Genomic DNA, 16,154 nt, shown 5'->3' on the forward strand with positions numbered 1-16,154 from the left:
ATACGGACTTGAACATGGTGGACTGCTGGCTGAGCTGTCCTTTTTGCCCTCTATTCACCTGACTCCTTTCGGGGGATAGGGAGGGAGGGAAGGGGTGTTTGTCAATCGCATTACTGGGCACCTGACTGTCATGTTTATATTAGTGCCACCACGTGAGGGCGTCCAGCTGTAGTACCAAACCGTGTATGAAAACAGACAGCACATGAGAGAGATTTCGAATTGGAGAGGTTAGAAACAGCCTTCATCAACCCTTTTAACATAAGAAGTCTTTCCTAAAATATATAGAACAATCCAGAAACAGCATCAGTAAAATATATATAGAACGTAGTGAAGGGTTAATGAAGGCCGTATCAAAGGTCTTAGATGGGCTTTGTGCAGTTGAAAGACGTGGATCTTAGGACCGTATTCATGGTGGGATGGGAGGCTTCATAGCTTCTCTTCCTTAGTGACTTATTCTGTTTATTACACCTCAGAATTCAGGTGTATGTTATATCGTTTTAAAATCTACATCGTTTGCCCCATTAACTAAAAAGAGGATATTGAGGTGCACACTGCGTAATAATTGGTAAGGAACTGGTGGCATGTGTGTTGTGTTCTAAAATTCTTTTCCATGTTATTTATGTCGTTTTTAGGATCGACATTGTTTTCATTAATCACATAAGAGAGGAGATTGATCTGGGATATGCTAGGTATATTGTCATCTCTAAGAGTTGCCTTCCACAGTCTGTATTTACCTATGATCCACACTGTTTTTAAGCGCAATGTGTCCAGACGTCTCGAAAAGGACGATTTTGAATTTGACTTTGTTGTTTAGCTTTGGAATGAACAACTTTCCATGTTTCTGGCTTTAGGATCTTTCATATTTGCATAAAAAAAGGGATGGGGGAGAAAAATTGAAAGCCACTTATTATACAGCTCTAAATCTACTCCTCCATCCCAAGGGCTGGAAAGTGCTACCAGAGGACTGCGTGGAGATGCTGCCATTCCACCAGGCGGGACGCTGGAACAACCACAAGTGCCAAGTGCAGCGAGGATATGTCTGTCAGCAGCCAACAGGTGAATATTATACGCTTTGCCGCAGTGTTGCATCATTTTTGCTATTACATGATGTTGTTTTCTTCCTTGCTGTAATCTTGCACCTAATTTTGGCATAGTTCAGCGCCTTATTTTGTAGTTCGTGTGTGTGTGTGTGTGTGTGTGTGTGTGTGTGTTTCCATTACATCTCATGAACGGCTTGCGCTATCAACATGAAACCTTCAGAGTATCAAGATATGGCCAAAATTTTGGACTTTTCCAACAGTATATTCTGGCGGGCGATTAGCATGCGACTCTCGAATGCCTTTTTTATTTATTTATTTATTTTTGCTTTCATTTTTCAGGTGTCTGGATCTTACCTCACTCCATCAAGTGGGGAAAAGATTGATGATGATGATGATGATGATGATGATTTTATGCAACCCCAAGAGTTTTTTGTAACTTTCATAACTTCCACTCGATGTACTGTATTGTCTTACAAACTGGACCTCTCAGTGTTGGGAACCATCTGTATTTAACGCACAGTTGAGGAGGATACTTTGACTGCTATTTCACCTCTGCTGCACCTCAAAGTCCTCTGCTGGCTAATATCCCCAAGCTGAGAGAGGCTTGGCATGTTTGTCTGCATATATATGATTTTCTTTGATATGAAATGTAACTGGTGTGACGGACAGACCCAAGTGTGGTGTAGGCATAGTGGAATAGTAGACCAACTTTCATTCCTGCACATGTGTAAGAGTAAAAAATTAATGTATTCCACAGATCCCAGCATTACCAGCCCCATCCCTCGACCCTCCTGCCAAGCTTCTGGTATCAACTACACCAATATTGCTGGACAGTGCTACCGCGTTGTGACCTCGCCTGCGTCTTGGGAGGTAAGGGTGTTACGTTTCGTCTTCGTTTTCGTTTTTAAAGGCCTCAACATGCTTGCATGTGTCGGCCTTGGTCACCTAATGGCGGCTTTCCACGCTGCACGATCCATTGCAGCCTCCCTGTTCAGTCCCTTAACCCTAAGGTCACACTTAATGACCTCGTCCCATGTCTTTCTCGGTCTACCCCTCATAACCCCACCCCCAATATTAACACTTCTCACCTTCCTCACCCAATTATCATCCCCCATCCTCTCCACATGTCCAAACCACCTCAATCTACCTCTCCTCATCACAACACCAATACACTCCAGTCCCATCCTACCTCTCAACTCTTCCATTGTAAACCCAGCCCCTCCAGGCCTTGGACGCAGGGACGCACTGCACATCCACCTAATCATTGTCATTTCTGTACGTCTGAGCCGGCGAATGTCTTCCTCCTTCACTGCCCAGGTCTCACTGCCATACAGCATTACACTCCTAACACATGCTGCATACAAAGACCCCTTAGCACGTAGGGAGAGCCCTCTCAATGTCAGGAGAGGCAAGAGCTCCCTGAACTTCTTCCAACCATTTCTCACCCTAGCCACAGAGCTAGCTCCAGCCCCACCTCCAGCACTCAACATGTCTCCCAAATAACAAAACTCTTCCACACACTCAAGAGATTCACCAGCAAGTTCAATCCTTTCACGTCTGACAATCTCCATCTGCTCACCCTGGCACGCCGTACACATAAAATCAGTATTATCTCGCTGTCTACCTCTGATACCACTACATCTCTTATGCACCCATTTATCACACACACCGCACAAGATGGAATTACTTCCCACGCCCTTGTGGCAAACTGCACATGGCCACTCTCCCTCGTCTTTGACAGTACCGCCACCAACCCTAGATATCATCACTTTAGTTTTATCTGCATTTACCCTTAAACCCTTTTGCCCCATACCATCTTTCCACTTCCTAAACCTTTCCTCCGCCTCCCTTTCATTCTCTGCAATCAACACCAAATCATCAGCATACAACAACTCCCACGGGAGTCCGTTTCTAAAGTCACGTGAAAGGGCTTCAAGTACCATGCAACAGAAGTATTTATCCCCGCCACTACATATTCTTTACTTCATTCTTCCTCTCGCCACGCAAATCTATTCAGTTTTAGAACAACTTTTCAAATGGGAAAGGTTAGAGGTAGAGGTATACAAGCACACACCTTGAGGCTCTGAGCTATTAACAAAACCTTCATTCATTACTTTGGTGTAAGAGAGATTTCCTTAGTTAAATCAAAGCGTCTGGAGGTAGAAAGACTAAGGTATGAAAGACGTCACTCCTAAGTAACATCAAACCTCTCCTAACCTAACCTGCTCCAAGCCAACAGAACATGCATGACCTAACCTTTGCCATACTCTAGAATGGGGAAGCCGTGTCTACAGTAGAGAGAATGATGAGACAAGGGGACAAATAGGGCTAGCCTGACTATCTATCTATCTATTGACAGACGCCTTAATCCCATAAAGTGTGGCCACAAACAAATCACCTTCATGTCCCTCGCCATTTCACTGCTCTGCTTCCAGATCACACGCCCCTCTCTCATAAACATCTCCATCCCTCCATCTCATCCTTGGCCTCCCCCTCCACCTCACTCACTTACACTCTCCTCGTCAGTCTCTCATTCCTAGCATAACCTGATCAAATTTAACCCAACTTTATTACATATTACAGGAAGGCGAAACAGTATGCAGACTAGATGGCGGTCACCTTGCCTCAGCCAATTCAGTGTCAGAGGCTGCGTCTCTGTGGGTGTTGTTGCTAGAGACTGGAGTTATAGATGTTTGGACTGGTCTACACTATAACCAGGTATTATACTGGCTTTATACTACTACTACTACTAACTACTATTACTACTACTACTATTTACTACTACTACTATTTACTACTACTAGTACTTCAGCTACTACTGCTACTACTACTGTTTACTACTACTACTACTACTACCATATTCTTCTTCTTCTACTACTACTACTACTACAGCCATATTCTTCAACTACCACTACTACAACATTTTATTATTATTATTGTATGAAGCGCATCAAGCGTGGAGGTGGAGTCAAGATTCCAGGGGCTAGAATGATGAGTGAAAGGGAGTGTGGCCCATTCAACTGGGTACACTTCAATTAGTTTCCTGTTCTATACATATTTTTTTCTTGTTCACTCTGATGGACCTTGCTTCACCCCATCATATTATTATTATTATTATAATTATTATTATTGTTGTTGTTTTATTATTGCTATTCGTCTTCTTATATACTTCTTCTTCTTCTTCTTCTTCTTATTATTATTATTATTATTATTATTATTATTATTATTATTATTATCAGATTGCTTCCACCTGACAGCACTGAGAGACTCTAACAGTTCGAATATTGAGTCGTGGTTGCATAAAATTCATTGAGCTGTAGACAGTGTGTTAAGAAAGTCTCCTTGGTTATTAGTGAATTTAGAATAGTTGTAGAATAATGGTTAATTTCTTTTTCCCACGGTTGAGCTAGTGGTAGTGCCTTTTTCGTTTCCTTTCCTCCCTCTCCTCCTTTTTCTATTCGTCTCTCATATTTCCTCTCTTCTGTCCTCCTCCTGTTACTGCCGTCCCACTCTTGGATATCTCTTCTCACTTACTCTTCTCGTTCTTTCTTACTGTCACAGCTAAAGGAAGGACGTAATAGATCAGTAAACATGGAAAGGGCAGTGTGGCACCCTCTCTGCTCCCTAATGTTTGGGTTCTGTTTACGGAGGCGAAAAGGTTCTCTCTCTCTCTCTCTCTCTCTCTCTCTCTCTCTCTCTCTCTCTCTCTCGGATGGTACCAAGAATATAAGGAAACAAATGTCACCAGATTCAAGAAGTTAGTTGACCTCTCCACCAGTTCAATGTCCCTCCTAAACTCTATAAAGCCATAGGGAAGTAAACAGAATACAATAAAATATGTAACTGGAGAAGATTTACAGCCTCAAACTTTTTTTCTTTTTTCAGGATCAAGAAGTGTACAGATGGTCCAGTGGTTGGTCAGCGCTGTACACGAACTGGGGTGCCAAACAACCTCACCATGAACGTCTATGCACAAAGGTCTCTGCCTCCGATGGACTCTGGTACACAGAAAGATGCGATGAAGCGAAGCCATTTTTGTGCAGATTTCAAAATGGTCAGTGAATTTCCTTAATCATATGTTTTAGTATGTCAGCTCATTAACTATATGGATTTTGGACTTGAAGAAAAAAAACTGCGCTGCTGAAAAACGAAGCTTCAAATTCATGTGTCGAAATACCGAATCTTTAGTAGTTAAGTGTATTGATTCTGTTGGAGTATCACTTATCGTAAACGAACCTTCAGATATTTATATTTTTATGGCTTATGGTACAGGGAGTGTTCTTGTGCAGGCTTCAAAATACTGAGTGCATCACCTTGAAGTTTTTAGGAGCTTCATTAACGTCCAGGCTATTATTGAGGTTTCGAAATGCTGAGTCGGTGTCTCATTCAGCTTTGTTCGGGTTCCGGTGATCATATTGTACTGAAAATTTAGATGATTGAAAAGCTGAGAGAGAACTAAAGCCATATCATGCAGGTTTTGTTTATTTTTCTTTTTTATAATTAGGTTTGTCATTTTCCCTCCGTCTCCCGTACTCCTGGTCATTCCAAAGACCTTGTGGATGCCAGACGCGTTTGTGTAATTTTTGTCTTTGCAGGCTCTCTCTCTCTCTCTCTCTCTCTCTCTCTCCATTACAGTTACAGGGACAACTGCAACCTTTCATGGTCTTACAGTGATCCCTTGGTAATCGTGCATAATTCATATCAAGGCCAGTTCATAATAACAAAACTGTGAGGTAACAAAAGCACAGAACCTATGGAATTTATCCTAACTGGTATCAGGCACCCAAATTGTATACCCAAAATTTTCACTTTTACTGCAGCTTATGTCCCACTAAATACATACATATTGTTAGGTATAAAAAACACGCGTAGGCATGGGTAGGGTAAGAGATGGTGATGAAAAGGGCACACTAAGGAAGAAACAGGTAGCATAGAAAGACCAGGGCGAAGCTTCAGGTAAATTATTCTGAGGCTAAGAGGGAGGGAGAGTTAGTGGTCTCAGAGTCTTCACCGCCTAGGATTAACTGCTCGAGCCTATAAATCCCTCAGAGCCATAAAAACCACAGATATTGCACCATCTTTGTTGGCAGAAACCAGCTTAGGTGCGCGATAACGATGTCTTTTTAAGCCAGAAAATGCACGATAGTGGTGGGAGTGCAGATTTTCACCTTGCAGTGTTAAAGAAACGCAAAAGCCGAGTGCGCAATAACTAAGGGATCACTATACATCCCTCCAGCCCCTTTTTCTTAGTTTTTGTCAGAGCTGAATATTCCAGTAACATTTGCCCTGTTTCTGAATCCTTCCAGACTCTCCCAGTACCAAATTTTCTTTCTTTGTTTATGTCTTGTCATGAGTAGGCTGTAGCACCAGCTGATCTGGTTGGTGCTCCCGAGGAGGATGGGAATGCTGCTGATAGGGAGAGCTGGAGTTTCTGTTTTTCTAGCCAGTAGGATATCCTGACCATCCCTCTTTGCTGACCTGTTTCAGTGTGACACTAACACGAAAAGTAAGCCAGCATACCCTCCCAAACACTTATCTGTCTCATGCCCTACTCTGCATGCACTTCACATACCATAAAATGTACCCCACTGCATCACAGGGGTTGATGCCACCAGTGGCATGAGGCCAGAACATTTTGCCCCCATTATGGATCTGAGGGGAAGCGTGGCATGGGCTCCACCAGCGTAGCTTTTGGAACCGGGATGGGATGGGCTCAAGTCTGTGCCAAATGGTGCAGGGCATTGCAGTTCCCAGGCTGCTGCTTCCACCTGATTGAGAGGGCATTGAACCTGGGAGTAGCGTACCAGGAGGCTTCCCTATCAGTGATGTATAATGTCAGGGCAGTTAGGGTGCCAAGGCATGCTTGGAAGGTGTCCATGTAGCTGTCTTGGTAGGGTGCCCTGAGGCCTCTGCCACAACCGCTGGCCACTGCTGGTGGGCTATGGGTCCCAGGTCTCATGCCTGGACTTGAGGCTGTGCCGGTGGCCAGAGCTTGTGGTCTGTCTACTCTTTTATGTTACTTGGTTATGACAAAAATAAGAGATGGAAAAACTAGCATGCTGTGGAAATCAAATCACCCAAGGGGTTTAGAGGGGCGTCGCTTAATGTGGGTAGTCTGAACGGTAGCTTGTGAGAAGCAGTGGAGACGATGAGTCGGAGGGGGGTGGATGTCAGTTGCGTATAGGAGTCAGGTATAGGGGAGAATCAGCTAGAATGATTACTGGGAGGGACTGTAGGTATAAACTGTTGTAGCAAGGAAGTGTAGATGGATGTGGTGGTATGGGTGTACTGGTTGAGGAGAAATGAGTGGAATATGTAATGAATGTAATGAGAGTGAATGAAAGTATTATAGTATGGAGAATAGTATTTGGTATATTTATGATTTCGGCTATATCGGCATATGCTCCACAGGCTGGCTTGGATGATGTAGAAAGAGAAAGATTCTTGAATGACCTCAGAGTCACACGCCGGGACTATACTACTATTACTACTACCACTACTACTACTACTAATACTACTACTAATACTACTACTACTAATAATAATAATAATATGTTCTTGAAGAGTGACTCACCAGGAAATCACCCAGACATATCCAGTGGTCAATGAGGGACTGTCAGAACCTACCACTTACGGGCCTTGTATACTTAAAATTACACCATCCAATAGTATCCACATCCTTCCCATGTAAACCTCGAGTGTCCCTGTCATTTCAGAGAGCATACCCACGCCAGACACCCCAGTGGAGGGCAAGTGTCCCTCACGTGAATGGTTCGATTTCGGCGGCAGCTTCTGTTATATGCTTGTGGAGGAGGTGCGGCCTTGGAAGGATGCTAATATGGGGTAAGAGAAATTAAACCCGAATCAGATGTTATTTACCTATTTATTTTGTTGTAGTTCTCAAACGAATTTATGCAGCTTTGGAACTACTTTTTCGAAATGGGGAGAGGGGTATTAAATAGCCTTCAGTAACCCTTTCATTACAGGAGGCTTTTTCTAGGTTAACTAACACTGGTAAGAAAGAATCATTTGTTGACGTCATTGTTATTATTTTTTGCTCTCCCTGGCCAGGTTTTTGCAGCTTTAGAAGAGACTGACAAAAACCTGCACCCCACTCACCTCAGCTGATGGCCAATTGTCGTCAGATTATAGAGTTGCTTGGACTGTACCCCGTGCCAGCCAACTCATCCATAGATTAACACTTTCTTCCAGTTGTCTCTAATTGGCCATATTTTTTTTACAGATTTTGAACAGATGAAGAAAAAACATAAAAAAAGATCCATACACCGGATTACAGGTGTCTTCCATTCATTTAAAAAATCCGTTACAGTTGGATTTGAACTTCTGTTGGTTGAAATTTGGGGAGAAACTAATCTGGGGAAGCGAATTTCAAAGAGAAGCAGCCCAGTAATTCTGATAGATATAAGTATTGCAATCTGACAGTGTGATAGTCAGGTCATGAACACTACCAGATGCCAGTGTATGACAAGGGAAGGAGTGGAGAGGTGGCACAATGGATGCAACTTTGAGCATTTGTCATAAAGGTATCTGTATAGCCTAATAATGCAAGTTAGGCAACATTCCGTCTTGCTTGCTGAGGAGGAAGTTCTTTTATAATTGCAAGGTTATTTATTATTCTTATAGCTTTGTTCTAAATTTTGTCCAGTTGTTGTAGTGTAACCTTTCCACATCCACTCCGCAAGCGTGAGCAGTATTCGAGCTGAGAGCGCACATGTCCAACTGACTCTTCTAAACTACAGCTAACTGCTCGTCAGTGAAGATAGTGCGGAATCTGCACAATAAACCAAGTTTCTTTGAGGTGTTTTTTGCAAGTGCCCGAACGTGTGAGATCCAACTGAAGGTACTGTTAAGCGAAACACCGAGGATTTCATTACTTTTGGAGATAGGAATATTGGTTGCGTTGGAATCAGGCAGTATCAGTTTATTAGTTCATTGGATATATTTGGTTTCTTGAGCATTGAATGAGAAAGTTATTTTGTCCTCATTCAGTGATCTTGAGATAAGTCTTGCTTTATGGAGATTATTGTACTGAGTTTTTTTTTTTTTTTTTTAATGCAAGGAAGAAGGAACCAGACGCTAGATGCCCGCAAGACTGTTCTCTCCAAGAAAAAATAAAAACAAGTGAGAGCCAAATTCAAGATTCGTTCATTTCTAGACGCCTGGGCACACTGCATTCGAAAGACTGGAGGTCCTCGGCAGTAGGAAATACAGACAGAGGAAGACATTTCCAAAGCTGACCTGTTGCATGCATGAAGAACTTGGAGTAACGGTTAACTCTTGCATTAGAGAGCTGGACAGAAATGGGATGAGAGTTTCCTGCTAGACGGGTCCTACGTGCCCGTCATAGTGGTAGAGGGATGCAAGCAGACAGTTCAGAGAAGCAGGGACAACAGAAGTAGCAATAGCAACGAGATAAAAATGCAACAGTGGGGCAAAGATACGGAGGTTGAAGGGAGCCAGTAGGAGGAGGAGAGTTAATGAGACGAGAAGCCTTTGACTCTACCTTGTTGAGAACAGCTCTATGTGGGGAGCCTTTCCACACAGGAGAGTTGTACTTTACACAGGGGCTAGTAAAACCCGTGTATCAGGTCAACAACTGTGCAGGGGTAAAGAAGACATGGAGTCGGCTTAACACATCTAATCATTTGGAAGCAGATTTTACAAGAAAGGTAATATTATCTTTCCGAGATAATTCCCTAGAGAATGAAACCACAAGTATATTCAAAGATGATGCAGAATTGAGTTGGATACAGTAAAAAACTAGAGGGTACCCCTGCAAAAGATTTTGACGAATCGAAAGATGTAAAGAGTGAGTTTGTGACGCATTAAAAAAGATTCTTTTACCCCAATCAGAGATATGAGCCACGTCAGACATTAAGTGTGTCATTGTCTCATCCCTTGTTTGTTAAAGTGACTGCTGATATGGACGCTGCGAGAAGCGGATGGAAAGATGAAAGGTGCAGTCATCACCGTATGAACGGATAGGATTAGAAGTGCAGCTTAGAAGGTCATTGATGAATAGAAGGAAGAGAGCTGGTGATAGGAGAGAGCCCTGAGGAACACCATTTTTGATAGCTCTAGGAGATGAACGGCGGCCGTCTACAATAGAGGCTAGAGGACGACCAGAAAGGAAGTTGACTGGTGTGGAGTATAGTAGGCAGGGAGACTTATTCTTTCCTCATAACTTGGGTTAATTGATTTTTATGCAACAAAAACATATCTATACCTCTTCCAGCAGGTTGGATGAGGTTATGTATTCACACCCGTTTGTCTGTCTGTCTGTCCACAAGAAATCTCAAAAAGTTATTGATGATTTCAATGAACTTTTGTGGATACATGGTCCATGGACCAAGGAAGAGTTTATTACATATTGGCTGTAATCTGAGTTCGAGTTCCGGTTCTGGACTGGTATAGTTGTTTGTCCACAAGGTATCTGAAAAAGTTTTGATGGATTTCAATGAAATATTGTGGATATATGGGTCATGGGCCAAGGAAGAGTTGATTAATTTTTGGTGGTGGTCTGAGTTGTCTGGTATAGGTATTGGCGGAGGTATGAGCTCTGTGAATGCGCTTAACTTGTTCGAGTTGTGGGCGTGGCCCAATCCACCAGGGAGAAGCAGTTCTGAATGTGAAAGGTTAGGGTTTTTGATGAAGTTTGTTTCTGCTTGTTGTGTGTGTGTGTGTGTGTGTGTGTGTAGTTTTGTGGCGTGGGTTATATAGTGGTTTTGAGGTGGGGCCCGGATTCCGAGGCTTGTATGATGTGTGGACGATCGTGTGGGCCATTTCCCTGACATGCAGTTGATAGTTCTCGCATTTTCGTACATTTTCTTGGATGCCGATGATAGTTCTCACATTTTTGTACATTTTCTTGTTTCTTAATCCCACCTCACCCTGTCGTTAGGTTGGAATAGTGTCTGGGTGATGTGTCTTTGTTGTGTTGCGTCCTGTTTCTTAGGGTGTATGTCTGCTGCAAATATTTCTTTGATTGCATTGTATTGTTTTTGCTTTTCATCTTGTGTATGTTGGAGTAATTAATCCTTTCTTATATCACAAACAGATGTCTGAGAGAAAATGCAGATCTGGTGTCAATCCACTCAAAGCAGGAGACCTATTTCCTTCAGCAGCTGGCTCATGTCATTAAGGATTCATTCTGGACTGGACTTCTGCACAAGAGAGACAGTAAGAAAGCTGTTGTGTTTATGTGTGAATATTTGTACGTACTGGTGACCCTGATTAGATATATAATTATCCTTGTAGGGTTTTAGGACTTTTTTTTTTTTTTTTTTTTTATAGATACAGTCGAGGCCATAAGTTGTGCCAGCTAGAGGTACTGTATTGTCAGGTTAATAGTTGTATCAGACATAGGTAGTTGTTGTCAAAGGTTGTGTCACAAGAGTCAGTCAGTCAACCATTGCCGATTCTGTAACAAAACTTCTGATCCCAACTGTATTTCCTCCATCACAACTCTCCGACACAACTTTGACCTTGACTGTACCCTGTAGTGTTGCTTGCCATACCAAAAGTACATATGTATTCTTGTGGTATGGAGTAATCATACACCACACTCTTCCCACCCCTCCTCTACCCCCACTCCCACCCCAGTAGGACTAGCTGGACTCTGAGGGGTGGTAAGGATGGTGGATGATTACCGTTGGCCACAAGGGTACCTTTACCCACTCCATTCTACCCTCTCCATCCTCCTTGCAAGGGCCTATCCTCCCTTTGCTACTCGTACTAATAGTGTGATGTACTGCCAGGCATAAGGAACCAGCGGGTATGAGTGCGCTTCTTGTTTTTCGTTTTTAAATCGTGTCGTCTGATATATATGGTGTTATTGTTATTATTATCGTTGTTATTGCACCAGCTTCATCATCTGACCGTGAACCCAGTTGACTCTTCGCTCCTTGCAATATTCAGAATGCAGATGGAGTATATGCAGCACCTTGTATTTTCTTCCAGATAATGATGACTACCTGGTGTTCTGATGATTGAGCCCTCTGGTTGGAAGGAGTTGTAGCTTATGTACAATCGGTATCAAGAGTCCTGTCTCCTATCCTGCCTCTCTCTCCACGGAATTTTTAAAATCAGTGCGATGGACTTGCAGTAGACGACACTACATTTATCTGAGGCCAAATAAAGTCAAGTGTTGGTTGCTGCGAATTCACCAAACTGATTTCATTGTGCATGGAGAGAAAAGGATGAGAGGCGACAGGACTTCTGATGCTGAATGGACTTTAAATTGAATCCTAAGGGTGGCCAGGGGTTTTCTGTAACGCAAAAGGCCACCTGGGGCGTGAATAAGTCTCATGTTCTGAAACGTTAAGTACTACATCAACCAGCTTAAGCCACAACACCTCGAAGTGGGTAATATGAGATTGGCTGTTACTGTTTTTACCATACTGACGCACTGTTTTATTCCCAGGTTATGGTTGGAGTGATGGAAGTGGCTTAGTATACGAACACTGGCGGGAGAATGAACCGACGGGAGGGCATGAGAAGTGTGTTGAGATGGATGTGGCCACTGGACGATGGAACGATATTCCCTGTTCACTGGCTCGACCTTCTGTTTGCAAAGCTCATAAAAGTAAGTACGTTTATTTCCGTGTTTAGGTCGTATAGTAGCACTTGAGCATTAGGAATTTATATTGACTATTAAACCTAAGCAATCTCATGTATGCTGGTTACATTATTTTAACCCCTTACTGCCATGTGCCATTGATCAATGACTCCTACAGAGGGGAGCTCTTATGCCTGGTGTCATTGATCAAAATAAGTACAGTTCCGAATTCTTTGCTGTCAAGGAAGCAAGTAACAGTCTAGAATATTCCCTCAGTGCTCGAAGAAAGAGAACAGGCCACCAATACCTATGTCATGAGGCTCAGCTGGGTATAGGTCATGCATGGTTGATCACCCATTGTCTCACGATGAAGTTGCATCACTCACATTCGTCCTCCCCTGCTCGCTCACAAATACTTATTTCTTCGCCTATCCGGAAGCCCATGGTATATGAGTGTGGGCGTGGACTGAGTGACATTGCTGTAGAGAAGCTCCTAATGGATATATAATCTCGTATTTACTTGAGTGATATGATTGCTGGAATTAGCGAAAAGGAGTATGCCATGTCAGCGTTGTGGGGTGTTAACACCATTGATACAGAAACATCCTTACCATCATGCTCTCCTAAGCACCCAATATCACCATCCTTTTCACACTCTGAGCCATCTGCATCACCATATCTCACGTACACTCACCAAGAGTTCCTGCACTGGGAAAACTAGTGTCAAGCTTAGGCTAAGGCCAAAAAGGGGAAAAGGAAGGCAATGCAATCTGTACAGCCAGTGAAACCACAGCCATCCTCAGCACAGCTAGTATCCTAACAGCCTCTCCCACCCAGCCATCACCACCAAGGGCTTCAACATCGCGATCATCGGTCATTTCTTGGTCAGAACAAGAGAAAATGCATGCGTGTGTGTGCAATACAGTACAAAGATGCCGCATTGCTGTGTGCCACCCTCACTGCAGCACCACGTCGGCCACCTGCTGCAGGCTGACAAAGAAGCTTGCAGTGTTGCTCTCACAATATACAGCTGCCCTCACTTGCCCATTTAAGTCCTGGAAGCAGTAATAGGATCTGGTGCTGTTGACACTCGTAGAAATCAGGTATTCAACAGCAGTAAAATTACTGAAACTTAAACTGAAGAAAAAAGTGAAAATGACTGTAAATAAGGCAGTAGTTGTAAGAGCTTGTGTAAATGAAGGACCTAGTGCAGTTAACAACTGTAGATGTAACGTCCTCGCCGGTGTAGAAAGAAGACAGAAACTTGAACTGCTGAAAATAACCGTGAAGTGTAATGAAGGAAAACAGTTGTAAGATCTAGTATAAGGAAGTACATATTGCTGATAAAGCTTGTGTATGGTAAATTCACATGCGAATTTAGTGTATAACTCAAAATAAGGGTAAAAATAAGTTGTAGGTGTAAATGGCTAATAGACTGTCTCGTACAGTTTGTTAGTGAGGGGTCGTCCAGGATGGGGAATGAGAGTGAAAGCGATTTTGGTTTGTGGCAGAGGTCACACACACGGCTTTGACCTATGCTGGTATGTCCCCGGTCGCCTGTCCTATGCTGCAAACGCCTTCTGTCATGGATTTGCGATAGATTATTGTAATTTGGTTAAAACTAATCGGAATCCACTTCAAAATTATTTGGTATATGTGCCTTATAAGTAAGTGGCATCCGGTGAACTAATCCAAATTGCCGTATACTTAATGTTTTTATATATACAGTAGGTTAGATTATATTTTGTCTTACTGTAGTCCTTATAAATGTTAAATCTATAAGAAAAATATATCAATGCATGCAAAAAAAAAAAATAGGAATGTATGTTTACCGAAACCAAGCAGTGAGGTATGAGCAGCTCACTGGGGTTTTCGAAGCCTGACCCAGAGATTTGATCAACTCGCAGAATGCAGTAAACCATCAGACATTAGCCAGCGCCCACACAGTCAACACACATATCGCCACAAGCTGACACACGTTCAGTTCGCCTTACAAACGTTCTTACACGGCTTCTTTACCCAAAACATTACCTTCTTCATTTACAAATCATCGCTCACTACAAGTTTGCTGCTTACAGTAATATATATGAAACTGGGCAGTCTTATTCACTTCATGCTGTACCTTGAATGAAGATGCCACATGTTTTGTAATTTCCGACCCACTACACATTTTGCATACATATTCACCACTTTGTATGTATGCACCATGTCTGTCTTGGTAATATTATTGGCTCCTCGTGGCCGGAGAAGCTAAAGTCTTATATTATTATCGTATTCTAATTTATTTTGATATTCAGTCCATTCTCCCATTTTACAATTACTCGTGACCCGCTTCAGTGTGGTCTGAGCTACATTCAGTCTTTATTCACCGATTGGCGCCCGATCCCTGGGACGTTTCAAACAGCTGGAATCAAAGAGTGAAGCCAGATTAACAGTGCTTGAGCTCAACACTTCATAGTTCATTCACACTCAGACATTCATTTGCAAAGTCCGATATCTCTAACTCTCACCTCAGTACAGCCATCTCTTTAAATCAAGACTTATCCACGATCAGTGAATGGGGACAAAACAACCTTGTCTCATTTAATACTAGTAAAACTAAATATATACAATTTACTAATAGGCAGGTATTGCCAGAATCGTATATTACCTTCAATGCTACAAATATTCCCATTTCCAAAAGTATTGAAATTCTCGGCGTCTCGCTTAACAATGCCCTCAGCTGGACCTCTCATGTTAGATCACTTGCTAAAACCGCCTCAAAGAAACTTGGATTATAGTACAGAGTCCGTGACTTCTTCACTGACGAGCTTTATATTTTATAAGAGTCATGTGCGCTCTCAGCTTGAATATTGCTCACCCTTGTGGAGCGGATGTGGAGAGGTTGCATTAAAACAACTAGACAAAATTCAGAACAAAGCTGTTAGAATTATTAACAACCCTGTCATTACAAATAAACTACCTCCCCTACAAGTAAGAAGGAATGTTGCCTCCCTTGCATTATTTTACAGATATTTTTATGGCAAATGCTCAGTCGAAGTTGCGTCCATGGTGCCACCTCTCCATGCCTTCCCTCGTGCTACACGGGCATCTGGTAGCGCTCATGACTGGAATGTCACTCAGCCATACTACAGAACTTCTTCCTATCAGAATTCTTTCATTCCCCGAACTTCATCTCTCTGGAACTCGCTTCCCCAGAGTTGTTTCCCTCCAGGCTTCAACCTACTGCTGTTCAAGTCTAACTGTTACAGATATTTTATGAACAGAGGACACCAGTAATCTGGTGCATGGATTTTTTTTTTATTCATTTGTTTTTCCTTCCTCTGTTCTGTTATTTAAAAAAAAAAAAAAAAAAAAAAAAAACTGAGCCATCCCTACACGAAAATAAAGGTTTTAGAAGTTCATTAATTAGTTTTTGATATGCGAATATGGTCACAGAGGTGCGTTTCTAACATCACCATGATCTATAGCCTGCCATGCTTCATCGTTTTGAGACAGTGATGATGGTGCTCGTTATATTTTATGTGGTCGGTTAT

The 16,154-nt window shown here is 42.5% G+C and overlaps 1 protein-coding gene across 1 annotated transcript in view; it reads left to right on the forward strand.

Annotated features, from left to right (window-relative positions):
- LOC145411924 (macrophage mannose receptor 1-like) overlaps positions 1 to 16,154 on the forward strand; it is a 43,954-nt gene that overhangs the window by 20,022 nt on the left and 7,778 nt on the right. The window contains exons 11-17 of the mRNA XM_080281913.1: positions 942 to 1,056; positions 1,798 to 1,910; positions 3,624 to 3,758; positions 4,926 to 5,094; positions 7,757 to 7,883; positions 11,119 to 11,240; positions 12,484 to 12,645. Coding sequence (XP_080138039.1) covers positions 942 to 1,056; positions 1,798 to 1,910; positions 3,624 to 3,758; positions 4,926 to 5,094; positions 7,757 to 7,883; positions 11,119 to 11,240; positions 12,484 to 12,645 — 943 coding nt within the window. The remainder of the gene's footprint in view (positions 1 to 941; positions 1,057 to 1,797; positions 1,911 to 3,623; positions 3,759 to 4,925; positions 5,095 to 7,756; positions 7,884 to 11,118; positions 11,241 to 12,483; positions 12,646 to 16,154) is intronic.

The sequence above is a fragment of the Coenobita brevimanus genome, chromosome 1 (genome assembly GCF_032717465.1).
Source record: "Coenobita brevimanus isolate Jiangsu-jjx chromosome 1, ASM3271746v2, whole genome shotgun sequence".
Taxonomy (NCBI): Eukaryota; Metazoa; Arthropoda; class Malacostraca; order Decapoda; family Coenobitidae; genus Coenobita; species Coenobita brevimanus.